General features: G+C 36.6%; 2 protein-coding genes across 3 annotated transcripts in view; one reads left to right on the top strand and one right to left on the bottom strand.

Moving 5' to 3' along the window:
* The window catches only part of stk39 (serine threonine kinase 39), a 36,879-nt gene extending 22,450 nt beyond the window's left edge, over nt 1–14,429 (bottom strand). For both annotated transcript variants that reach the window (XM_088931126.1, XM_088931127.1), the window contains exons 1-10: nt 14,289–14,429; nt 9,724–9,836; nt 8,523–8,631; nt 7,310–7,451; nt 6,817–6,872; nt 5,471–5,580; nt 5,268–5,369; nt 4,975–5,108; nt 4,150–4,198; nt 3,991–4,056 (exon numbers count right to left, since the gene is read on the bottom strand). In XM_088931126.1, the coding sequence (XP_088787252.1) occupies nt 3,991–4,056; nt 4,150–4,198; nt 4,975–5,108; nt 5,268–5,369; nt 5,471–5,580; nt 6,817–6,872; nt 7,310–7,451; nt 8,523–8,631; nt 9,724–9,836; nt 14,289–14,394 (987 nt within the window). In that variant the 5' untranslated portion in view covers nt 14,395–14,429. The remainder of the gene's footprint in view (nt 1–3,990; nt 4,057–4,149; nt 4,199–4,974; nt 5,109–5,267; nt 5,370–5,470; nt 5,581–6,816; nt 6,873–7,309; nt 7,452–8,522; nt 8,632–9,723; nt 9,837–14,288) is intronic.
* A 2,808-nt stretch (nt 14,430–17,237) lies between these two features.
* cers6 (ceramide synthase 6) overlaps nt 17,238–27,687 on the top strand; it is a 56,417-nt gene continuing 45,967 nt past the window's right edge. Inside the window, exon 1 of the mRNA XM_088931305.1 lies at nt 17,238–17,644. Within this exon, the coding sequence (XP_088787431.1) occupies nt 17,475–17,644 (170 nt within the window). The 5' untranslated portion in view covers nt 17,238–17,474. The remainder of the gene's footprint in view (nt 17,645–27,687) is intronic.

The following is a 27,687-nucleotide window of genomic DNA, read 5'->3' as shown; positions in this document are numbered from 1 at the left end:
CAGACTCTTGAATAAGATCATCTTGAATTCACAGTCCCTAAACACAACAATGAAGGTTATGAGCAAACAAAATCAGGACTACACTGCTCTCTGCTGGACACTAAGCACTGACACCACTTCTCAAAAAGAAAGTAGAAATGCTCCTGTCAGTTGAATTGATTGCAAACAATTCTTACTTTCAAACAGGAAAAAGGAAAAAAAGGCTTAGGAAATTAGAATATTGATTGTTTTGCAGGTGATTCAACAGCATCTGTAATTACATATAATACCTGCAATGATGGCTGTCAATATCTTGTATGTTACTCGTAAATGCTTTAGACTGCTTAGAAAATGAAGCACATCACCCCTATTGACCTATCCAAGATATTGGTTTTTCACATATATTGGTGAAGAATAAAGCAAATAAGCAGAAAAACCGCTAACTGCAGAGTGCCTTTGTACATTAGTCAGAACAACCATGCTTCAAACCCAGTTACAGATGAAATCCAACTCAAGTCTAGAACTCAAAAAGGCTTTCACCTTCTTAATGCTTCTTTTCGAAATTGAAATTGGTTTATTTACATATCTCTACATGCAGCTGAATGTGACCAGTAAAAATTTAGACATTTTCTACATCGACACAGATCACTAAAACAAGAAAACCATACTACTTTTGAGCTTGGCTCACCACGTAGTACAATTAGGGACTTTCTCTGTTTATTTTTAAAATCATGTGACCTCCTCTTAAACTAACCTTTGGCCAATTCAGCTTCTTATACAATACAATAATTTGTTCTCATGGATTTCACAGCTGCCTGTACCAAAATCAATATGTTGATTTCATCATCATGAGGTATAGTACAGCACTGGATTACCAGCTCAAACTTTCACAAACTGTGGAAAAAGACAGCATTCAAAGGGAATGACAGGGAAGCCAGGGGGCAGAGTTTAGTGGTTAGGTTGCTCTTTGAAATGGATGTATATTTTGCTGTTGGATCTTTCTTGCAAAGACTATGAATGTTGGCAGAAGAACTCTACTGAGAACTATAGTGAAAGTGACACTGACTATGTTCTGATCTCTTGAGGTCTGATACAATAGCTGACATTCCTTTGTTAACTCTTCTCACCTAATAAATTGCAAGAGACACTCAGATACAGATTTTCAGTATCTGTTAGCTCTGTGTATCAATCAATATGAAATTGAAAAAATAGGACAGCAAACTCTGCTGAACTGCTTTGTGAAAGCTAGGCTTTGGAATGTGTACACTTTAGTCTATCTCTTTAGAATATTAAACATTCAATTACAATGCAACCACAATCCTTTCACTTTTATAATTAAGATTTAATTCCCAAAAGGTGTGCATTAACACACAAATGCTATACTGCCAAGAATTAGCTGAACACAGCTTCATGAGAATTTTAAATTGTTTTCAAACCTTCAAAGCACTAAATTCATTAACATTTAAGAAGACTTTTCTTTTTAACTTGTCTTGCAGGCACTATTTGTTTCTAAAACGTTTCTCAAATGAATGACAAACATGTTCAAGCAATCAAGAAAAGGATGATGTAAAGGAAATGGAGCCTTATAATGTCCAAGTCAAATGGATCCAAAATGTATTTTCAGAATTTGCTCAATTATTAAACATATTGTTAATGATATGAGGGAGAATATCTTAAAATACCGTCTATCATCTCAGAAACTGACTTTTATTTTTAGAACTATAAATATAGTATTGTACAATGTATCTTTTGATTCCCTCGGACAGGGGGAAAGGACTACCTATTCCATGACAATTTGCTATCCTATATCCTAGTGGTCAAATCTAATTCAGTTTAAACACCAACTATGGCAGATCACAGTGGGGTTTTTTACACCAGCAATTTCCAACCCAGACACTGGGAGACTAAGTGTCTTCTGGTTTTTGTTCCAGTCAAGTCCCTAATTTCAGTCCAACTGTTTTCAATTTTCTTCTTGAACCACGTTTAAATGAGCTTTCAGCTCTAGAACAGTTTAATGGGATTGATAACTGGAATCAGCCAGGGTGCAGTTTCTGAGTACGAGAACCAATCCCCACAATTCAGGTGTGAGCTAAAACATAGCCAATTGGAAAGAAAGGGAAAACGTTTTTTCCTAGGAGTGTCTGATACATTGTCCTTCCCATCTGTGCCTGTTCATTATAAATCAATCACCGATTAATAGCTTTTTAGACAGAGAGAGTAAACCATCAGTGAACAAGTTAAGGAGAGACTAAATCAATTTGCCGAAATTGGTAGAGCAATGCTCTTGAAGAATGGCATTTTTATGAAGTTAAAGTCCTGAAACAGATACTAAAAAGGTCTTAACAAGCAAACAGATAATTTTTGGGTGGGAATTAACACCCCCCAATCAAATCTGAGCTGGAGGGAAACCCCTTACTTGTTGGTAGAACTTTATTTTTCTCATTAAACTTCCCCTACTTGTCCTTCCCACATCCTCATAGAAATAAATCGAGTCAGCCGTTCTGGCCTTTGAAATCCTGACATCAAGATGGTTTATCATCATAAACCAATTCCATATGAGATTTAATGTAAGTGGCATTTTGCTTTTTATGCTTCCCTTGTTTTTCTAGCAATGCTTTTACTCCACTTTATTTTTAATTAGCATGGAAACATGTTACAAACCATGCCCAAAATTATTCAAACTTTTATTTCATAATGAATTCGCTAAAGGGATGTTCTACGGTGTTTGTGATTAAACATGTACGAAAGGGATCCAGTGTATTTAATGAAGAGTAAAAAATTACCTTGGAATTAAAATGTATTCCAAATTCACTTTCATTGCTTTCTGAACAAATTGTTGGCATTGGAGTCATGCATTGAGGCTTGAAGCCACAAAACAGAATAAACAATACAATCACATAAACAGGACTTTCACCAGATACACACAAAGTGAACCACAATATCACCCCTCTATCACCGCCCCTCAGTGAAGGTACAATTCACAGCAGGTTCTTGTTTTGGTTTGCCTGCTATTAATCATACACAACCGCCACTGTCTGAGGTTAAACTGACTTTCACTCTTCAAACAGAAATTTAGAACTGTCTGAGGTGCCTGGTCCTACATCTTTTGGCAGCGGGCTAAACCAGCCTTTTCATATTCAAAACTGAAACAACTGGCTTCCACTTACCAGACCAGGCAAAGAACCCACACCCATGCAAAGCCTGCTGTCATGTCCATGCACACATCAGAGGACCACTAGAAGTGGGAAATGTACAGGCCCTGAGCAGCAGCTGGGTATTCACTCAAAATGCGAAATACTGATTTAAGTCCACTCATCTAGGTGACTTCACTGGCCCATAACCTACTGGAAATAATAAAATCATCTCCAAGACAACTCCTAGTGGCTGTAAAACACATGTTATAGACCTTAAAAAGATTCTGACTAAAGAAACAGAAGACAACCGGACCAGGTTCTCTTGTGGGGACACTGTGGGTAGATTGTCCATCTAGTTAATTTACTATGTAGTGGGCAGTTTACCCACAAGGAAAATCTAGGCCAATGACTCCTAAAAGCTGTCATGGTACCTGAGCAGGAGCATTTTTAGCTATGACAGAGGCACAGGAGTCAGCTTCCTAAAAACGTCAAACTGTCCAAAAGCAGTATTTAGTCATTTTCTAACCCGTACAAAAAGTCTTACTCACCAATTACCCTACAAGACCTATCACTGACTTACTATATGTGTGAGGGTGTAAGCAAAATGTACTGTGTTTAACAAGACTAATGAAAGCTCTCACACTGTTGCTCAATTGTCAGTTTACTACATTTTAAAAAATAGATCCCAAAAATGAACTGCACATTTAACTGACGATTGTTTGATCATGCCATCCCAAGGTGTATTAAATTTTTCTACTGGTTCTGAAATTAGTCCTAGGTCTTCTATTGTTGACTTGAGATCTGTATAATGAAAAAAAATGCAGCATAAGTGCTAGCACTTTAAATATCCACATAAACAGTATTTTTAAAATATTACCTTTTTGGCTCTTTGGGTAATATTCGGTGCTTTATGTAGCAGCTTTTCAATCAGATACTCTCTGTTCTGAAAAGCAAGAAGCATACCAGATTAATATAAAAAAGTGAAAAACAGATATACACGGTACCTTTACAATTTTACCTGAGAATGGACAGATACCTTGGCTTTTTGGAAGAACTTGCATTTCAAAAGCTCTGCAGCTGTTGGCCTGAAAAGAGGAAAACATTAAGGACATTCAAATGCAAGCGCCTTCAAACACTCAACTCCAGACTTTGAGATTTGCAAGTAATATGCCACTTGTATTTCAGAGCACAAACCTAGAGGAAAGAAGTAGGTCATATTTCTGCATTTTTCAGGGAAGTCTGGTTATTTTACCAATTTATGTATTTGTTAACACAGTAAGTGGTATGCAGAGAAACAGATACCAGTAAATATAAAAAATGAGTAGCCAGGGGAATGTTGTCAAATAAACACTTTCTTAGTTGACAGTATTTTAACAGTTTCAATATGGCCAAAACGTATCTTATATACTATTATAAAGTATACATAATTTTTTTAAGTTTAAGTAATAGTTTTTTTAGATAACAGACAAAAACAAGTTTGTTATTTTGTAAAGCTGGTAAATAAGGCTGTTATGAATATTAATTAACTCATATGTAATACCCTGCGTACATTATTTCACCTTACCATTAAGTACAGCTATATAATTTCTTCTGTATTTGACACTGTGACTCATAGCTGCAGCCATGCAAACATGTACAGGAGGTTCATTTCAGTAAATCAAATGCAGCACTCTCTTAAAGACTCTTTATCTGACTGTTCACTCCATGTTATATCAACAAGCAGGTACATTTCTTAAATACAAGATTCATTTGTGTAACTCACAGATGAAGCATAGATTAAATGCCCATTTAACCACATAAGTATCCCGGTCAATCAAATACTCAACATCGTTTGATAGGTAAAGTTATGTAAACTGCAAACCTCTTTGTAGGGTCCTTCTGAAGGCACAGTGTTATTAGTTTTCTAAAGGATTTGCCGTACTTTTTTAACATTTCTTTGTCCTCCACGCCTGTTTCTAAAGTAGGGGGATCATTTTGTAATGTTAACATTAAAACCTGAAAAGCAAGAGGATAAAACAAAGGATCATCACACATGCATTTTTTCAACAAAGCAACAAGATAACCAGTCTTGAACTGTCACCAAGAACATTAAAGCATGCAGAGACATATTAAAGTTAGTTTTAAAGTTAAGCATATTAAAGGTAGTCCTCGTACCTTCATAGGTGGATATCTGTGATAGGGTGCAGCCCCTGTTGCTAATTCAATAGCTGTAATCCCAAAGCTCCAAATGTCAGCTTTGAAGTCATAGCCTCGTACCTGTGTGAACACACACATGCAAAAAAATCATATTTATTTCTGAAGCTCTTCATGTTTAATCTGGATTACTATTTTGACTAAGGGTAGCAGTACTATCTCACCTGTTCCATAACCTCTGGTGCCATCCAACAGGGAGTTCCAACAAAGGTTTTCCGAACTTTGTTCCTTGTAACATCTCCTCCTGTTGCTAAGAATGCACTGACGCCAAAATCTATAAGGTAAAAATATCATCTCAACTGATTCCTCCCCCACCTCTTAATTCTGAAAAAAGGTCCTTTTAATTTACCCACAGATTGATAGAATTTTAAATTCGGGGGAGGGGGGGAATCACACAAGCAGATATAGTAGTACATTAAAAAAAAAGAAGGCAACACTTTATAAAGTCATATTAGTAGTGGATAAAAAAGACTGGGGAATGATACAGTATGCAGGTCTTGAAAACAACATTATAAGCTTTACACTGATCTCTCAGAAGAATAACAACTATATACAGTGTGTTGTGAAAGCAAGAATGAAACATCATTGTGTCATGATTCCAAACAAGACACACTGATAGGTAGGTGATATAATTTATGGCATTTCCTTGGTGCTGAGGAAGTTTTCAGAAAGATGTAAGTTGTACTGTTAGAGAATAACATGATAAATGGTATTTACTGCAGTATTGTAGAAATGATCAACAAGGAAATTAAAGTACACCAGAATCAGAGGACACATCATGCGCACTAAAATAGAGCTTCATACACCAGCATATAACATATGGGAAAAAGCTACTGTACTGTATTCGTTAAGCAAAACTGTATTCATGCTGTAAGGTCACGTGGCTATGATCCTTTTAAAACAGTTTTCCATGCTTTTCTGTACACTAAATAGGCAAAGGACACCGACAGCACAAAACAAAATACAGATTAGATTCTAGCAAGAGAAAGCTGTTATATAGAGTACTCGATAATGCAATGCAAAGTCTAGCCAGGACACTGAACTTAACACATTCAGAGTTTAGAAAACCACTGTGTTAAGAGTGTTTCCATATTTTAAATAAAGGATGCAAGAAAAACACATTGGTCATTTATTTTTTCAGGGGCTATAAAATAAACTGTCCTAACTGTTCATACTCACCAGAGCATTCTGAGTATCAAAAGAAATGTACCACTTTATTTATGCTCTACCGTATGTTCTTAAAAACAATGTAGATTTTCAATATTTATTAAATTATTCTGTGATACATGTGTGCCTTTAATTGTTGAATAAGCACTCCAGTGTCACTGTATTTTCCCCCTCCAGTGATGCTCCATTTTGTGGCATTTGAAAGGGTATATTCACATTTTTAGACAATACATCCAGCTATTAAGGTGATCAACATTGAAATGCAAAGATAATTTAACATTATTATACAAAAGAGAATTTAGATAATTCTGTACCAGTTACTGCTCAGTTCAACGTGACAGACCTGCTATTTGCACAGAACCATCTTCTCCCAGGAGAATATTTCCAGCTTTTACATCTCTATGGTTACATGAAAAAGAAAGAGTTAGCCTTCTTTCATTTCCAGGATACTACATGAATGGTGTTAAATTACAGTAATTTCCTTCATATATTTTTAACTGTTGTCACAAGCCAATGAACACAATAGAAATATTAAAAAGCTCCTGGGATAAATAAGTGAAAAATAAGTTTTTATATTAAACCAAAATGAAGAACTAGGAAAGTCCTTAAGCTTTGAATTGGTAACAACAAAGTTTTGAACACCAGTCACAGAAATATATACAGTATATTTATTAAGTAAAGGTCAAAGGAATTGGAACTTTTTAATTGTAATCTATTTTAATTGTAGTTAAATAACTCTTTTAATAGTTTACTTAATCTATTAAAAAAGTGTAGTTAGAAGACCACCAATTTTAATACCATGACATTGAAGACAAATACTCTAATAAAATTCTTACCTGTGAATTTGACCATTTCTATGTAGGTAGTCTAAACCTTCCAAAACCTCTTTCAAAATTGTTGCTATAATTGGCTCATCTAGGACTCCATTTTTATGCTCTCCTTTGCTGAATATGTATTTTATGATGTCCAACATTGATCCTAAAGATCGGGTTCAAACAGAAATAATAATTATGTTAAGAAACAAATCTCTTAATTATATGCATGACTTGAAAAACAAACAAAGATGCCAACTGGGTATATTTATTGTCTTGGATAAATAACTATGAACTCCCCTTGAAATGTAACACATTTTACCCGATTCAATGCATCATCAAGAGATGAATTCTGTACCTACAGATTCATGCCCCTGTTTGTTGTCCTACTGTGGCAACAGAGCATAGCTCTTTTGGGTCAGCCAACATAATCAGTTTATTGCTGTGGTAAATCCTGTTCTAACTACTGGCCTGAATGGGTCTGCTTCACCAACACAAGTCACTGCTGCTCTTTATAAATTGTTTCATCAAGCCCAAAACAAGGTGTTTCTTTGTGCTTTAGCCTTCATGAAACATAGCAGTACCACTTTAAGTAATGTTTCTGACAGGCTGATTCATAACAAAAATTGGCAGTCAGCCAAAGTACCAAAAGAAAAATCCATTCACAGCCATTTTACAACCTGCTAGAAAAATGACTCCATATGCAGGAACAGCATGGTTACATTTTTTGTAAACAGACTTATACAGTACATAATATGTATCACTGACTGCTAAACCCCTAACGCTTTAGCACACTTGAGCTCATGTACATAATCACCTATTAACTGACAAGTACATATGACCGGATGACCGGATTACACATCATAGGTCCAGTAAATGTCACAGCGTACAATGCCTGTGGAGACAGTTAATACCCAGGGCCTCTATGACTTCATCTCAAATTTCTTTTAAATTTGCAGGGTGTAACCTATGCAGCCAGGGGCTATTTCAGAAGTTCACAATTCCAATGTTTGCCATAGTGGGTCAGAACAAAGTACTAAGATATTTAGTGCCAAGCCTATATATGGCACAGATTATTTTCCCTTGGCAAAAGGTAGTAACCATTGTCAGAAATATTCAATATGTCTGCCTATAATGGTGATTCATGGTGAAAGTACTCAAGAGTAATGTTGTCCTCTGCACAAGGCAGTGGTATGAGTATATGCCAAAGACAAATACCACCGCAGTAAGAACATACCCCCACTCAGCAGTTTCATTACCAGCCAAAGCTCATCTTTTACCACAAACGATGTATAATAAGTGACTACATTTGGATGGTTGCACTGGCTCATTGCTTGAATTTCTTTCTGTTAAAAAAGAAGAAACATTTTAATGTGATATACACCTGTATTCAAAATTAACTTGTTACATTTAGATGACATAGTACAACATCTGCAAAATATTAGTGTGCTACTTCATGAATGCGCTGCTTTCTACTGTTATTTTTTTTTACCAGTCACCCTTTTTGATCTTACTCTGCACTTTCACACTTTCTGTCTCCCATACTGATCTCCAGCAGGGTAGCTAAAAACAAACACTGCAGCCTCTGAGCCTCTGAGACATCCTTGTGCACTAGAAGATAAACAGGCCAGTTGAAAGGCCAGTTAGCAGATAGAAAATTCAAAACATCACCATACAGCTACAAGCTGTATGAGAGGTTAGACGAGATCCCTCAAGACAAACACACCCAGCCCATTCTTGACACTGTGCAAGTAATTAAGTGCTGTCCTAGGGCTGGTGGCTTCAATTGGCAAGTATCAACACAAATTATATCCTCACCCAATTTAACAATCATCCTGCCCTGTACTCAACATAGAAACATAAAATTGAAAGCTTGAGTACTATTTTTGTGACCGGCAGGCCACACAGTACTTCATTCAGAAAAAAAGAAAAACATCGCTCGGAGAGAATTATGCAAACACCTCCTACGCAGGACCTCAAGAGGCATGCGTAAAATGCCTCAGGTCCATGGATCGCCTCAGTAAGAAAAATATCCAAGAGTAATTTCGGTTCGGCCTGCTTTTAGACTTGCAGCTCATTTAGGAACATGGCATGTCATGTTAACAGTATAACTGTAACGACAAAACAGCACTGAGCACGGTAAATCAGAAACTCTACTAGATTTATTCACAGGGAGCATGGCTGTAATACAAAAGTACTGTCAAAGTTTTAAACATCATCAACACCTGAATGGCAGAATGAATTAGCTTTTTGTACTAGACTTCTTAGAATTGGATTTAATCCCTGAACGATGTTTAGCACTGCTTCATTATATACATATTTGCAGAAACAGAAGGAGCACAGTGAGAACCCATGAATGAACAGAGTCAGGGACAGCCAGATGATGTCCACCAAGGAACAAGGGAAAAGGACAAAAACACATTCATAATTTTACCTACCAGCAACTCATCCATACTCGTCTGGCATTTCTCCAAGTTAATTCTCTTTATCGCCACACGCTCCTGTCTGGGTTTGCAAAGTGCTGCCTGCACCACAGCTGTGGCACCACTACCTAAAGCATGAGAAAGAAAAAAAAAGATTTTGTTAGGTCAGAACTGCAGTAAGCCATTATCAAACCAAGTACATTGAAGAAATATGAGAAAATTCTGTCAGATTCTGTTAACGATATGACATCTAACTACTTCCAAACATTAGCAGGAGATGACATGAGTGCAGTAACAAATTGTTGAGAGTCCAAACCTGACCTTAATTATATAAATACCTCTTCCTTAAATGGGAAAATCAAAGTACAATCAAAGTACAAATCAAGTTTTGCTTGAAATATAACTCTTATATGGCTCAAACTACACTATATTATGGAATTATATCAAAGATATTAAACATAACTGTGTTCTCATTATTTACACAGATTTTGTTTCATTAGGTGATTTTTGCTTTAGTAAAAATATGATATTGCAGAAGCATTTTTTCAACTCAAATCATCAAAACCCAATACCACCTATAAACCCTGATACGTAATTGTGTAATTAAAATGTAATAGCAGCACAAATGTTTAATACTTTATTAAATCTGCATTTTTCCATTCTTCACACCATTTTAATTTTGTTTTTACCCAAGAAAGAGTTTGATTGGGCTGCTTAAGCAACAGCTACCCTCCTAAAACAACAATATGACAAGAGTATTATCAACGGAAAATAACTAGTGTATTCAGATCATTTTGCACTTAAATCGGAGTATTTATGCACTTATACAACACTCAAGATGAAGTGTACTGTACTTTGTAATTATTCTCTAGTAAGCAACTTTTTGATACACTAGGCAAAATAGCAACTGGCCATGACAGGTTAGTGGGAGACGAGATTGCATAACATCCAAAACAAAGCAGCACATGCAAAACATTAAGACTTGTTTTCAGAATCAGTGCGATTTTAAATCTCTGCGACAGAAAACCAAGTTGGTAACACTGGTAAGCCGGCTCGAACAACCTATGGTGGCCGTATGCATTACACTCTCCCCCGCTTAACTTGCTGTCCTCAGCGAAGGGCTATCCCATCCCACTCCTGACACCAATGTAACGCTCCAGGGTTCACGTGGGTATGCGCCCTCGCCACTGCCGCCTCAGGTCAGCCCCCCACCATCTGGGACTCGAACCCGGGCCTCCGGCGTCACTCAACAGGGAACCAGCCAGTTGAGCTAAAGGAAAATCTCCCGTCAGCCCGATGGCTGCGGTCTTTGTCTTTGGAATGTTTTGCTTTGTGGTCACTGTATAAGAGCAATACTCACAAATGTTCATTCAGAGCTGGGATTTATAATTATTACTGCACCAACAATTGCTGATACAAACACCTCAATTTGAAATAATGACTAGATAGATTGAATGACTTATAATTTGTTACTCAATAATGTATTTTTTTATATAAGCTAACATTGCTTTTGCCAACTAAGTTAAAGAAATGAATATAAAACAACTTGCAGAAAGGTATAAGGACTTAAGTGCAAAGCACAACTTCTGTAAACTTTCTTCAAATATCTGTCAAATGTACATATTGGAGGGGGGACTAAAGGCATACAAAACCTATTTCTGTAGAATTTATTAAAATGTGATAAATCTAATTAACACCTGGGGATGAGACCTGTAGTAAAGTCTCTGGGTCTAAAGAGAGCTGTAGATTATTATAAAAATGCAAAAGAGACTGTCACAGTGAATAACATTTTATCAGTATGACCTCAAGTCACAAACTCTCATTTCAAGCTTGAGACTTGAAATGCAATACATTCCTACATCATTGTTTTGGTGAAGATGGGGCAGCTTGCTGCCAGGTGAACTACATCAGGCATATGTCAAAAAAGTTAGCAAAAGCCAGGGGATCTGACTGCAGTTGGTCAGAGAAATGCTACTGGGCACAACACCAAAAAGTCCTAGAAGAGTAGGGTCAATGTTAGTGCAGAGAATGATAAAACCTGGGACAGAATCAAAACATGTGCTCAAGAGAGACAGAGGATTGCTTACATCTGTCACATACCGGATCCACATCCAGAAACACAATATTGAATTGAACTGGATTAACCTTTAATTGCCCCTAAGGGAATGTGTCTTGCACATCAAGAGATCATAAACATAACATGTATATGACAACAATACAAGACAACAACAGCATAATACTGTAATACAAAACAGCATTCAAAAACATTGCTTGGTTAGAACTCTTCCTGTACCATAAGATTAAAAACAGTTAATATGCATATAAAAACTCAAAAAGATAATAAGATCCCTACTTAATATCCTAATAGCTAATTCACCTAAATATTAGCTATTGTTTGATAAACTAATCAAATGGAAAAATTTAAATTGGATCATTCCAGTCTGGCACAGACAGAGGATGAATAAACATGAAACAACACCTTTTTAACTCCTCTTATGATAAGATATGCAATAGATCTGTCCCCCATAAAACCAGTCAAGAACTTCCATTTTAAGAAGTCCGGGAGGGATGAAGACAACCCAGCCCTGACCCCCGGCTTTTCTAAATCATAATCGTTTCCGATGTCATTTCACCAAGTTGTAAATACAATACACAAACCCCTCTTCTTTTTGCATTTCGCTTCACACATCCCTCCTCCTCCTGTGCAGCTGCTCACTTGCACCTTGTTCACCCTTCACTCTGTATGGGGGTCCTGGCCTCCTCGTACTGAGATCAGGCCAGGACCCTCAACCAAGGGGATTAATACCTAAGCACTCAAGAAGCCTCTAATTCTCCGGTGTCGTTATTCCTTGTGAACTGTAAAAAGGGATAAAACCTAAAGTGTGAAAATGGCTGTGCACAATTGCACCATCCAGGATAGTATGGAGACTAGAGAAGATTCTTTCTTTTATACTACTGTATATCTCCCACTTTACTACTAATCCCTCGAACAACAATCACTTAAAATGTGGGCACAGTTTAGGAGATAACTTTTCTCTGTCTTTTCTTCCACTGATGCCAATCATATTTTCCCTCCACCTTTATGAGATGAGGCCTTCTGCTTGTGGCATGAAAAAAAGATTAAATCTACTTAGGATGTGTATGTGGATATGTCATTTGATCACAATTTTTTTCCCCTGCTCTGCAGGTCCTCAACCTTTTTTGTAGCAGACTTTTCTTCCTTCTCCTCGTTACCCCTTACATGTTCTTCTAGACTCTATGCTTCAGCACAATCCTGCTTTCGAAGGAAATACATCCGCAGCATATTGTCACCATCCCTAGTGGAATGGTGTGTATTTAAGCAGATATTAAGGAATGTGACCCAAATAAAAAATCTGTTGGATTTGTCTCGTAAGTGTTCAACACGTCCGCCAAGAAGTGAAGTGAAAAAAAACGTTAGAGAATTTAAAGTTTAAAGGGGAAACAGTCTTTTAGTAAGTTACTGGACCAAAAGTGGATGCAGAGTCTGACCTGCAGAGGGAGTGGTTAGTGTCATGTAAGACTTCCCTAAACGACAAGCGACAAGATCGATCAACAGTAACAAATCCCCTTCAGTTTGTGGTGTTAAAGAAAGTGATGACAACAAACATTACTCAGAAATATAGAGAGTTCTTCTAAAAACTTAAAGCAATAAACGTGACAAGATTATAAATACGAGTAAATAATAAACTATCAACACAATTCTCAAACAGGCAGCTACTGTATAAAAAGGAAGGATACACAAGGAGAAGACCTTCTTAAAAGCTGCCTCTCCTTTAACTGCTGAAGGTAATCTTGATCTCAAATGCACCTTCGTCGTTTATAACTAATGCACATTTAACTTTACGAACTCTCCACGGCTAAACTTTAAAAAAAAGCTTCGTTGGTCATGTCTAGTTACTGAACTGGGTTTCAACTGGATGTTGCAAGCATCCTCAACTTCAACAATGTAATGGCAATCACAAAAGATTATAGTAAAGTGATCCTTTACTATAGGGCAGCTATTTAATATCTTTACGATACAACATTAGTTATACACTGTATACATTCAATCTAATCGATTATTTAAAACACGTTTTACTGGATGTTCATGTCCCAGATAGAAGACATATGTGAGATGATTACATACATATTTTACTCAAAGTACATTCTATAAAGCTCTGAATACAAAACCCAAACTTGGCCTGTTTTGCTATCATAATTTCTCTGCAGACCGTAACTAAAGACGTTGTGACATCTCTCGCCTATATCGCCTGCTATTTTCAAAGGAAAAAAATACTTTCCCGAGAATGACAACTCAGTAACAAATCCAAATGATCATTAAAACCGTTGAATCTTTCTTTCCACCTCAAAAACGCGATCAGTGTCTTCCGAAATTTTAAGTAAAATACTGCGGTTATTGACATCCGCAATGCAAACCTAAGGTTTGTTACACAGAGCAGCACTGGATGTTGCATCGAAAAAGCCGGTAGGCCTTTATCGTCCTTTTCTACAGATAATCGCCGGACTTCTTAAAATCAAACAGAATTCAGACCACTTAAATAGGCTCCGTAAATACTAACCGATAACCTCCTGGAGCTCGTATGACTCCCTGGTAATAGGCCAGCTCGTTGTCGGTGCTGGTTGCGGATTTTGGACATGAACAGGAGAATCGCTCTGCTCCGCCATGATGCTGCTTTTCAGATACTAAACGACCTCAGACTGCAAAACTTCCCTTCACCTCCTCACTGACTCAGAATAGTGTCAGCTACTGCAGGGGATTACTACCGCTGGTGATACAAACATCCGGCAAATATCACAGACTGCCACAGAACATACTGCTTGATTGCAATAAGTTTGGTGAAAATTATTAATATTATAAAATACATCACAACTGACTTTTCAAAAAACATCTTCATTAGTGTCTCTCTTTTCAGTAGTACGTCTTAATTATTAAATTATTCGGTGAATGTTCTAGTTGTAAAAATACAAGAGAGTCCATTACTGTAAATTTAATTGTGAGATCTGACGCCAAATATTTATAAAAAAAACATGGTAATGAAAAACTTGATCCCCAAACAGAATATATATATAGATATTTTCCACATTTTCTTTTTGTGTAAAAATATTTACTGTATAGGGAAGATTATCTTCCGGATTATCTTTGTCATGCTGTTTTGGGACCTTAATTTCCAAAGAGCTCTCCTATTAACAATGAAACGGATAGAAAGACTAAAGTACGATTTGTGGATCAGAATGCAAATTGTCTACAACACATCAACACCCATTAAAGTTTTGAGGACTCCTTTCAAGAAATGAATGGAAGCTCTCTCAGATGTACTTATTGATTTTCCTACAGAAAAATAATTCAGGTTGGATTTCCTTTTTCATGACAGTGCTGTTTCAGGACTTTAAATAGAAAAAAATTCAAGTAAATGAGAAACAAATGTCATGTGTCAGTTAGCGTTGCTCGGCTGTGCTGTTGCTTATTGTTTTGGTTCAGGAGGTCCGGTGTGTTTTTTAGATGTATCTACAGTAAATGAGTAGCACCTGAGTAGCTGGAAGAACACAGTTAATTTGTCCAGTTACAACAGTGACTGGATAGCCCCTATTTAGAATATGTGTGTGTGCATTTGGGATATTGTTAGAACCATCCAAAGGTATTCATTACAACCATGTATAGTTACAAGGCCACCCTCTTGCTTAGCTGGTGGACATGACTCAGCAATCTTGAATTTGTCTGTAAGGACACTTGTTGTAATCATAAAAAACACCTGTGGTGGAGATAACAGGCACTCTGTCTTGTTCCGTTCAAAAATGGTTGACCAATGTTCAGCCATGAGAGGACAAGTTAAACCCTTGTTGAAAGACCACAGGGCTGGAAATCTTTTTTTAGCTGCAACACTCTTCTCACTCCAAGGTGGTCTAGGAAACCTAACCATGTTGGGCATCACCGAATCGGCCATGCTTCTGAAAAATAACCTATGGAAGACCAATAGCTTTCAATAGAAATTCCCCACTTCCCTGTAGATTTCTATGGAGAAATGGGACATCTCATCAGAAACCTTTAGGTTATGTTTGTAAGGGGCTGGTGAGAAGAATTAATCAAAAGAGGTCAGTGGATAGTTTTCTAAAGTTCCTTTCCTAAAGTTCCTGAGAAAAGACACAGAAGGTCTAAAGGCCCATTAGTTCAGTTGGGCTGAGACAGAAAGATCAGTTAAAAGAGTATGAGAGCAGTTTAATGTTAGAATATGAGAAAGGTTACAGACCAGAGGAAGCTATTTAGCACAACTGGGAGTTAGTAGCAAAGTGATCCAAGGATCCCATCCCACTGTTTCTTGAAAGAAGCGAGGAACCAGACTTGAACAACATACTGTAGACGGGCAACTTGTTCCACATTGTCTCATCCTTTAAAAAGAAAAGAAATGCTTCCTGTTTTCGGGAAGGAGAATCGTATGTTCCCTGAATTGAATTAGCAAGATTGATGAGTAAGTAATTTAGTATTTTTAAAACAAATTTCTGAAGTTTTTTTTTGCAGTTGAGTGAACGGTCAAGGTTGACACAAAGATATTGGGGTGAATGCATTTTTGACAGATTTACCGTTTAAAGTGCTGATAAGTTAACTACAGGCTCATGCACTAAACTGATGAAAAACATATGGTATACTGCTTTTGAATGATAAATCTGAGCTGGAATTATGAACTGGAGAGCTTTCTTCTATCTTTCTAAACTATTTCATAACAATTTCTAGCTATCTGATTAGATGTATTACACTGATATTCCAGCAGAGGGCAACATAATCATAGAAAAGTGGAGTGAAAGAAATTTATTATGGACGTGGTTCACAAGAAAGCAGAAAGCGTGCAACAATCCAACATTGCATCAGTGATTTCTGTAACAGTTGTTAAGGACCTTGAACTAAATAAGTACCAGACTACATATGAACACGTGTGAAGTTTTGGCTCTATCTAATATTTAAATAGTTATCTTAAGTTCTTGGGTTATTCTAGCAATTAAGGACAAATTAGTAAGTAATTTGTTGAGAATTCCAGGTTGAGTAATGTTATGAATAGGAAGTACCATAAGTTGAAGACACCTGACCTATAGGATGAGAGAAAGAGAGTAAAACAACGTCTTGCTTCAGTATCTAAGACAGCTTCTCCATTCATTACAATCATAATAAGAGGTAGGTGGCGCAAGAGTAATGTCCCTTTAAATAGTTAAAAGCTTATATTTTAAAAATATGCACGAAGTACATTCCACTACCAGTACAACTATTATACAATAGTTACACTATATTGAAAAAGTCCAGACGAGGCATTGTCTGTGCGTTTTGTAAAGTGGGATGTTGATACGAATTCATAAGAATATGTACAAAATGATGCATAAATAACATAGAAGGTGATAATTCTGTGTAGTTAGGTTTGCTAATTATTGTTCCATATGTATCCTGTTTTATGTAGAGCCCTGGTTACTGCACCGGTTCTGTGAGTATACCTTTTGTATATGTTCTTTCCAATGTGTGACATTTCATTGCACCAATCATTTGTGGAGGAGTAGACGGCGTCTGACAGTGCCCACTTCCCCATAGCATTGGACAACGAGAGAGAGGAAAAAAAATCGACGGGCGGTGCTGAAACTGAACGCATCACACACTCAGACCTGCAAAGATCAGCCGTCAGAGACCATTGCAACTAAACATTAACCACTGTAAGGGAAAACATAAGAAGGCAGAGCAAAGCGACAGCAAAAATAAACCAAGAAGGAAAATGGCAGGTATATTAGCCTGGTTTTGGAACGAGAGATTCTGGCTCCCTCATAATGTAACCTGGGCAGACCTAAAAAATACAGATGAGGCAACCTTCCCGCAAGCAGAGGACCTGTATTTGGCGTTTCCTTTGGCATTCTGTATTTTCATGATCCGGCTGGTTTTCGAAAGGTAAGTTACTGAGTTACTGAGTTCCAGTATCGCACGTTTAGATGGACGTGCATGGAATTATATAACTATTGACAGCTCTTTCCCGAAAATTTTAACCCGTTTGACTGATGAGCGTTACAAAGTAGGAGTAGTGCAATAAAGTATTGGATCAGATAGAGGGGCACAGTCAGGCAGTGCTATGGAAATTAACCTGGATGGCAGAATCTTTGTCTCCTATGTCTGGTTAAAAGAACAATGAAGAAACCACTCTGGCGCTGTAATATAATCCAAATTAATACCAAAGCAATACATTTACAAATGACCAAGGCGTGTAAATGGATAACTGCACAATCCTTAATCTTTCTGTCGATGTTATTTTAACCACAATGAAATACATTTGGCCTAGCATTCTGGCAGTTGTGAGTTGTATTTGTCACTAGGGGGCGAAAGTGTGTTCTTTGTTCAGACCTTTAACTTCGGATGCATTATGCCCTTTTCTAAGCAAATGCTGTCTTATTTAGAAAATGCTGAGATTTGAATCTGAAACATCATGAAAGTATTTTATGACCACCCTTTTGGAGGAAAAACATGATTAAGATATAAAGTATTAATATAGAATGTCCTTTATGTATTTCTCAAGTGCGATGCACGGTACACTAAATGTACTGTACTTCGTCTCATGCTTTGAGTGCTTCCCCACGTTGTCGACGCCGTTCATCTGACCACATCTGTAGCCGATACTTAGAAAACACCATACCGTTAAAATTTGTCCGTTTAAACTGTATCTGCTCGATTGACTAATTTTAGTTTATTCTAATAGATACATGTATTTTGCACGGCGGTTCACAGAAAAGTGCAGGTGTTCAAAATAATTGTATATTTTTACATATAAATTTATAACCAAGGTATCGCGTTTAAGCATTTAACATTGCGGTTCCATTTCTTTACTGCAAGCACTCTTTAAAAGTGAAGACTGTCAAAATTGTGACTGGTTGAAGATTTTTTTCTCTGACAATTCTATATGCTGTTTGAAGTTCACTCAAGGATGATATTTATGGAGATAGCCCCTTTTTCAAAGTGCCTTTGTATCGGGATTATGAATGGAAATTTATTTTTGAATGCTTTAGACTTGGTTAAAGTTATATACTGGTCCACTAGTTAGGGTTTCGGCTCTATGATTATCCATTAATATCCATTTTATCCATTAATAACAACTTCAGATAAATCTGAACTTCTGATTATTGAACTGTCTTGTCTGCAGTGTCAGAGGTTTTTTTAAAGAAGTTTATCAAATGAGACCCACAGTGTGTAGCCCTTCAGAGCTTCATCATCGTATAGTCATGATGTGTTTATTATGTTGACAGAGCAAGAAGCAATACTACGCACTCATGGCTACACTGTACTAGCACTTGGAAAAGGTTTTAGAACTGCTGGTGTGATGAAAGTTAATGTTAAACAGCTGAGCATTTCACAAGCAGAACCACATCTTTCTTCATGTGTGCCCACGTGCAACCCACTAACAATTACTGCCATAACGGTACCACATTCATGGAGTTGTGAGATGTAACCCTGGAAAAAAAAGACAATCTTGTCATAAAGCACTGTACTGTACCTGTGCATTTAACCCGTGTGTCTAATTTTACAACTAAACAAGAGTAATAGATGCAATGGGTGGCCTCTAAGTCACAGTCTTGTGTTGAGTAAGGTATGCTCTTCAGCTCATGAAAATGTGAGTTCAAAAACTTTATGGCTCGGGAATGGATTTGTGGCCTTGGTAATATTTATGTGAACTTAGATAATTAAACTATTAAATCCATGCAGCCTTGTTTTTTCCTCTATTAGATTTAGGCAAATTAATGATTGTCTACCAACTGGCATTAATTCTGAACGGTTTTTTTTCACCAACTCTGTGCTTTGTAATCTGAGGATATTAGAGGAAAACCTAATATTAGTAATCAAGAAGTCTTTAGGGCCTTGGTAAAACCTTGCAGTAAAGAAGGATGCCATTATGTGCAGTACCAAAAAGGTAATTTGTCCTCACTGTAGTATTACAGGTATGAAAAGACATTTCCTTTCCCTACTGCTGTTTTTGTGAAGGACAAATTATAGTCTTTCAACTGCAGAACATTTTCAACTGCATCTTTTTAAAAAATTCTTTTGCTGCATAATCCAGCTGTTCCTAGAAATATGTTCATGAGAAAAACATATGTTTTACCTCCCTTTCATTACTTATTAGATTTGAAGCTTTAAATATTACTTTGGAAAATTGTTATATACAGTACTGTGTACAGTATATCCTCTCCAATAAGAAATTACTTTTTTGGTTAGTATTTGAACTTTATTGCGGAGGGAGGAAAGAAATGTTATGATGAAGTTGCTAAACCTGTGAATTTAGAATAGTGATTATTGTCAGAAGTGAATGTGGATGCAAGTAGTTTTAAGATTTTTTATATATGGGAAAAAAAGTATATATACAGTATAAATGTATTGTATATAACACCATTGAACATACAAAGGAATATGTAAACTTGTTATTTAACATTGGTGCTATTCATATACTGTAGTGTTGTTTCCACTGAGCAGTTGGGGTTTATTGCCTTGAAGCAGATACATTTTCTTTATGGCAGGCATTACCTTTTTAAACAACAAAGTAAACACTTTTTGTTTTTTTTGTTCCCGTATTACCGTGTTAAATGTGTTATAGCATTTTATTTTGCTGAAAAGCATAATCATTTCATAAATCTCTCAGATTAAGAGTTTTTTAAGGGGGATTGTGTCATAGTAGTTCTAAGATTTTAGGAGTCTGCATTTAATTTTCAAGAGGTTCCTACAAGTTTGCAAATAGCTGTAATTTCCAAAAATAATTTGAATTCCTAATATGCTGCTCTACTCTCTTTTTTGTGTAAAAAGTTTGTGTTTTGTGTCAGACTAACCTCCATAAATCGTTTCACGGAAGCAATTTCAAAGGAAGAAGCAACTAAAACAAGTATTTATAATTCTGTACACGAGTGATCGTAAAGGAATTTCTTTAGGGAATGGAAATATAATTTGAGGAGAGACTTTGCGAAGACAATGTGGTTAAGTCTCAACAAACCTTTGGAGCTATATAGAATGTTGCACTTAAGTAAACTTAATAGTGCTGAACTTAATCTGATCGTAGTTTAAAAGTGTTTTAAAGATCCACTTCTGTCTCTGTTGTACTTCGGCGTTGCAGGCATATCTAGCATACATCATATGAACGTACAGTATAGGCTTTTTTGTTTAATAATCTGTTAGAAAATATTACCTACTGTATTTGATGCAATTTCTTAAGGTAACTCAAGTAAAATAATTTTCTTATTGTTTGTGTGGTATAATAACCATTAAAAAGTGAAGCTGGCAACCAGTGCATTATTTTGATTTCTTGAATCCTAGGGATCTCAAAAATCAAGAGTTGTGAATTCATGGTTATGACATGGGTAAACTTGTTAAGGATGAATTTAAATTAATATAATTTTATTTTGATTCTACAGCTGCTAAGCATTACCTTTCAATTTTAGTTGTTTTGTTTCTAAAGATTTAAGCTCTGAAAATATTGTATGTTTAAATCGCAGTCATTTTAATCAATTTGAAATGAGATCACATATTATATTTAAAATTATTGTATGGTTTAGGTTATGGATTTTCATCATCACTAACCCGCTTTTTGCCACTGTACTGTTTACTTATCAACATCTTTCTTAGCAACACTTTAAATCTCAGTTTCTTTTGCACCACTGAAGTTACAATAATGATCCATTTGAGAATTACTTTTTAATCAAGGAACTTTTGACTCCTTTTCATACAGTATGTGGTCCTTCGTATTATTTATGCTCCTATGGAATTTGTTTATAACTCAAAGATTTTTTTAGTGCGATACTCGAGGAGCACATTTTTAATAAAAAAATATCAGTTCTTTGGTTTTAATGTAAAACAGGGAAGGACGCTGAATAATCGCTGCATAGTAAATTGAGATCTTGTCCAAACAATCTGTAAACTATGAGACACTTGGCAAAAGAAACTATGCAAAACTGCTTTGAATTAAACCATTTTTCATGATACAGTATGTTGTTTAGCATTTGGATAGCATGTACTTTTTACTTCCATTTGAAGATTGTGTATCTCTTAATGTGGATAGTTAAAGGATTGCCGTGTAAAAATCCTAAGATCCTCTTGTTTGTATAAGAAGAAAACCCTGGGTTTCTATTTGCATTTGTATTTGCTATTGTTTCTAAAATTTAGGTTAGGCCTCAAGGGTTGTGTTTGAGAAATTTATCAAAATGACATCATGAACCATAAGTGTAAATAGAAAGAGATCAAAGCTGTGCTCAAGGAACCTGAACTATTGAATCTGGCTCCTGCTGTAGAGGGTAAAGGAACCGCAGTGTTAGAGACTGCCAATTGGCATTGATTCCCTGTGTAAGCACTTTTTGTCAATGTGCTTAGTTCCCATGTTTCTTAAGTTCTCATAACTTGTAGCTCTGCTTATATTTACTAATAAAACTATAACATCATTGTCTTAGCCTTTAACTAACTAGCTCACTTTTAACTAGCTTTTTGACAGTTGGTGTATATTGGATTTCTGAGAGTAGGCAAAGATAAAGATCGTAGTTTAACTCATTAACCCTGATGTTTGAGGCTTCAAGGTAGAACTGTGTCCCAATGATGTGTGCTCCTATTGATGTATTAATTATAAAGTGGATTCTTTTTTTTCTTTTTTATTGTCTTTTTACTGCTTCATTTTCATTTGATGGAAACATTTGGAGTTTCTGCAGCATATTTCTCAAACAGTCTCTTTCAGAGGGAGCAGTACTTACAGTAGGAATGTGCAAAACGCACAGGAGAGCCAGCTGGGAGATTACTGGTAAATGTCTAGGGAGTAATTTAATTAACTCCCCCTCTGTGCTGCCATTTTGCATTGGCACATTAGACAATATGTGTTAAAGGAAGTCCTCACCAGGGAACCAGGTTGCAGAATTGTAGCCTGCAGTGATGTAAGGCTAAACTTGTTGAACGTTATTGTCACCACCAAAAATATTGAACATTCTGCCTTTGTTGTAAAATCAGTAATTTTGATAAATTTTGACATTAACTACTATTTGTTTAGAAGTTGCGTATAGCATGTTTGAAATAAGGGATTAGGTGAATCCCTTGGAATAGATTTTACATGCCTAACAGTTTGTCATTTCAGATCATGCCGTATGTGAGTATATAAATTAAATATAAATTAATTCCAGGTGTTAGATATCCCTTTCTTCTCACCGTAGGGTGTGTAAATCCATCATAGACATGGTAAAATACTAATAAAGCATTTGCTTTCTGACTCAATAAAGCACAAGACCATAAGAAGGGCTAGGAAATGGTCAAGCACTAGATGTGCACTATTTGTTTGACTGTTAATATTTCATTAATCTCAGAACCACATATCAGGCATTTGCCAAAACTTCTCAATGAATCTGCTTTCATTATAGCTTTCATATTGTTATAGCTTATTTTATTATATAGCAATATAGCATTATAGCTTTCATGTTTAGTAGCTGATTCCAAACAGCTATCAACGAAGGCATGCTTCACATTATTAGTTTTCCTAGTACTTCAGGTAAATTTTGACCCGCAACCTTCATTTGTGAGCTCAAATTTGCCATTCATATTGACCTTTTCTTGGAGCAAGATTCCAAAGTATTTTCTGTTTAAGGCCTAAAAAGAGGCAGATCTGTGGCACGTCTTAAGCAAAGAAAATTCCTGTGTATTAAATTTAGTATTTTTTCTACTTTTTGTGACAAATTAAATTCTGCAACAGGCTTTTGCTGAGCTCACTCATGAACACAAAGACTGAAATGAGGTGGAAGTGGCATTCATATTGGGACTGCACAAAGTTTGTCAGCGCTTTCACCATATTCAAGCTCATTCTGGTGGCTCTGCTATTTCCTTGAGAAAGTCACTAACATTGCTGTGCTATTGCTTTGTGCCTATGAGCAGGAAGCTGAGATGTGTTAGTGAGCAAGTATGTTTTAAATCAAATATACTCTAAGTTGTATTAGACCTTTAATACCACATTTATCCATGTTTACCATATTTAAATACACTGCATTTGATGTACAGAAATGGGAAACAAACAAAGCACAATGGCTTTAAAACTGCAATAAAATCCATGGAAGGCATATAGAATAAACCTGTTTTGCAAAACCACTGGCCTAAATTTTGTGGAATTCAAAGCTGAGCTAAAGGAAGCACAGGCTGAGCTGATTGAAGTCGGTGTATTGAGAGTGAGGCATATGTCTGCATTCACAGGCAGGTCAATCAGGCTACACAAGGCATCTAGCACCTCAGCCACTCTAATTAATTAAGGGTGGTGCAGTAACCAGCTCTGCCAAAAGCACATTCCTTACAACAATGTAACTCAAAACTCATTTTTTAAACTGCATGCAGCAGACAACAGCACTCGCAAAAAACAAATGACTTGCAGCAGTATTCGTTTAGAAACTTGTATCTGCCTAGTGTCCCAACAACAGTCAAATTGTACTAACTGTTTATCAAAGAATGGCTGCCTATTGTCTGTTCAATTCCTGGGAGCTTGATAAGTCTCATACTGTGGTTTTGACTCATGATTGTGGAGGGATATTTAGGTTCTGCAGATTGGAGCACAAGTATTTAAATGCTTCGTTATTTCGTGACTTAAATGCAAAATGTACTGTATGATGAATTGAACAAAACCCAATCTCAGTGGAAGGGCTGGTGAAAACATTGAAAACGACAGACTTTTTTATTGCTGTCCCACATTTTTCACAGAAATGTAAATTAAAATGTAATAAAAATGTACATTGTTTTCAAAAGCAGGTGAAGAAAACCTTTTTGTTCATGCTCTGTATTTCCCATCTTAGAGATTTATATACTACGTGATTATGTGTCTGCTACGTGTATGTGACTCTCTGTTTGTCTACCTTGAATGACATCTGCCAAGTGTTTGCCATAGTAGGATTGGCAGGTTGGTTTCATCTGCAAACTTGACTAGTTTAATGATTATACCACAAGTGATATTAACACGTGTACAGCTTGGGGCATTAAAATTCTGATCACTACTAGAGGGTTTTCTGGTTCATAGTGGTTGTATTAGTAATTTACATTTGTTTCCTTATTTTGATATAGGAGATTTCTGTCACATTTTGGTTGTATCTTATGTCCAGTTTTATGCTGTTTCCATAATTTTTGGAAATATTAGTGCATATACAGTATATATTAATGTGGGGGTGTTTATTGTTCACCTTGTACTGTACATTCATTTACCCTTCAGTTGCATTAAGACACAAACGGAAGTCAGGATTTGAAGAAAGCAACAGGACAAAGACAGAACGCTACACACAGAAGGAAGCTAAAATATCACAATGCAAAAATAACCTCATATCATCTGTCCCTTCACTGGATCGATATTGTTCCCTTGATTTCCTGCTGTTTTCCCTTTGCCCATGGGACTCCTTTCCCTTGGTCTTCTGCCATTGATCTCCTTCACTTGCTGGCCTCATGTGGTCTTTGTGCCAACAAAGTGGGAGCTGACATAATACAAATTTATTTAGACAAGCAGCATGATATCATTGGAATGCACTCTTTGTTGCAAGAAATGGATGAAGAATAATACCATAGCTATTCTTTTAGCGGGTGGGCATCATCTTCTTAGGAAGCCTGAGCTCTTCAGGGAGCCTGATGTCGAGAGCTGATGCAGGGCAGTTGCTTGTCCGTGAACTGAATATTCATGGTATGTGACTTGTGTATTGGTATTTACAGGACAGTACCTGGTGGTTAAACAAAAATAAGCAGGATAAAAGTAAACTCCAAAAAAATAACTGCATGCAGAAATCGTTATGTGATGCATATATCAAATCTATATTTTTTTACTGTAACACAATTTGTGTCCCCCTGTAACAGTTACCATACAGCATCTGCACTCATTATAGGGTTAAAAGCTAGTTTTTCACTTGACTTGGAGGAGCTGCCAAATCATGTGACCAGTCAGCTTTATCCGGTTGTGGAGTATAACTCCCGCAGGCTACATACTGTAGGAATTATACTTCACAACTAAATAGTTCCCAGTGTGATTCCTTTGTTATGATGTAATTATTCCTCTCTGATTATTATGCCTATGTCATTTTAATATAAATATATCACAACATATGCAAAAATGATGTACTGTATGTAAAGAACACTTCAAATTTGATGAGCTCATGGAAGCTGTGATTTTTAAGAGCAATTGGCTATGACCCCTCTTGATACACAACACAGCTACTTTATATTAAGTATGATTTTTTTCACACTTATGGTTTTGGAGGATTAAAGTGTTCTTTAAAAGGGAACTGTAATGCTATTTTAATCATTTGGGGTTGGAAAGAATCTGTCACGAAGCGTTCTTTCAGGACCCTATGCAGACAGCACAATCCGGGGGGGAGTGAAGAAAACACGGGGAAAAAGGCATACAAAGGGGCTGGAAGGAAAACAGGGGGCGTGTCCAAGGTGCACTGGTGTTCAGGGAGGTGTGTCCAAGGCAAACAGTCCGAAAAAGTCCGAGGCAAATCCGAGAATGTTCCAATGTCCAAAACCGGGAGATCCATCCTGACAGACAAACAGAGTTAAAAGCCGGAGCGGGATCCGGCAGAGAGTCGGGGGAATAAAAAGGGGGTAATGGGACCAGACGCTCCCTAATCCCGGACTCAGAGGGTCAGGACGCCATTGAAGCCGATACCGATAGGCAGGCTTCCGGGCGTCCATCTTCCAATACTGAGCCCAGATTGGCAGGAACGCCTTGCTTTTATAGGCCGGGGGGCAGGAACTGGAGGCAGGTGCAGAAGATAAATACAAAACTAGGAAGGGCTGGAGCGTCCTTAAGAGGAGGGGTTTACGAGCGTGACAGAATCAGCATTGATGAGTGCATTTCAAACCACAATGAAAGTAAAATATACACAATAATGTGTAAAACCTCCAATTTGCATAATAAATTACACATGTGTTCCTGGTATTCTGTGTTTCAGAACAAGGCAACAAAACTGAAGCTGCCCTGTTACATTGTAAACAAGCAGGCTTATGAATGCATCTTTCTTAGCCCAGCAGAAATATTACTCTTGACTTCAAGACAGTTTTGCCCTAACAAGTTAACAAGTTCTTACAGTATTTGTTAACTCTACATGCAGAACATGTTAAAACATTTCTCTGGTGAGATGTCTGCTGCACAACATGTACTTATTTGCTCGTGCATCGCTTTACAATAGTCACTTCAGTGACTAGTGAGCAGGAAGGGCCGCTTCATGTCACAGTTCACGCAACATGGATCTGCAATACAAAAAACTCTTGACAATATGGTGACTATCTAGTAATTATACAAAGTTCACAATTTTGTGCTGAATTCAGAATTTGTAAAAAATTATTTTGTTTCTGAATTTTAATAAATGGTCTGAGAATCTGGGACCGCAGTTCCCCTTTAACAAATATAATTTAGCAGCCAATCCACTACTTGTCATTAATACAATTAATAAATTAATAAAATTTATAATGAATGTAACGTAATATGTCTCAAAAAGTTTCAGATCTCTGTAATGTTTAGTTTCTGAGATTAACAACTTTTATACAAAGTCCCACATTCTGGCCAATTGCTGTGACCTGCTGACATACAGTAATTTTCTCTTTGACACAGTTTCCATAGGTCTTTATAACAAAATGGTTACAGTGTAGTAACATCAGCCAAGCTTGAAAAAAGCAGTATGCAATATGCAATATGCAATATGCAATAAGCAACATGAAGGGCTTCACAAATTATGTCTTAAACGCTTAAAACATTTGAGGTCTATGTAAAACATGTTATACTATATAATTGTAACATCTAGCACCTAATATTACAGATCTGCAGTATGTGTGTATAGAATGTAACCGTATTTGGACATACTGTATTTGGGTTTGTTTAGTATTAAGCTATCGAATGTTAAATCTTGTAATTACTTCAACAGGCTGTACAATGTAAACTATAACATACAGAATCTCTCTTGTAATCTGACTAGTTCAAAGCA

Source organism: Atractosteus spatula, chromosome 13 (assembly GCF_055471065.1).
Source record: "Atractosteus spatula isolate fAtrSpa1 chromosome 13, fAtrSpa1.hap1, whole genome shotgun sequence".
Lineage (NCBI taxonomy): Eukaryota > Metazoa > Chordata > Actinopteri > Semionotiformes > Lepisosteidae > Atractosteus > Atractosteus spatula.
Note: the sequence above shows the minus strand (reverse complement) of the source record. Positions and strands in the feature narration are given on the sequence as shown.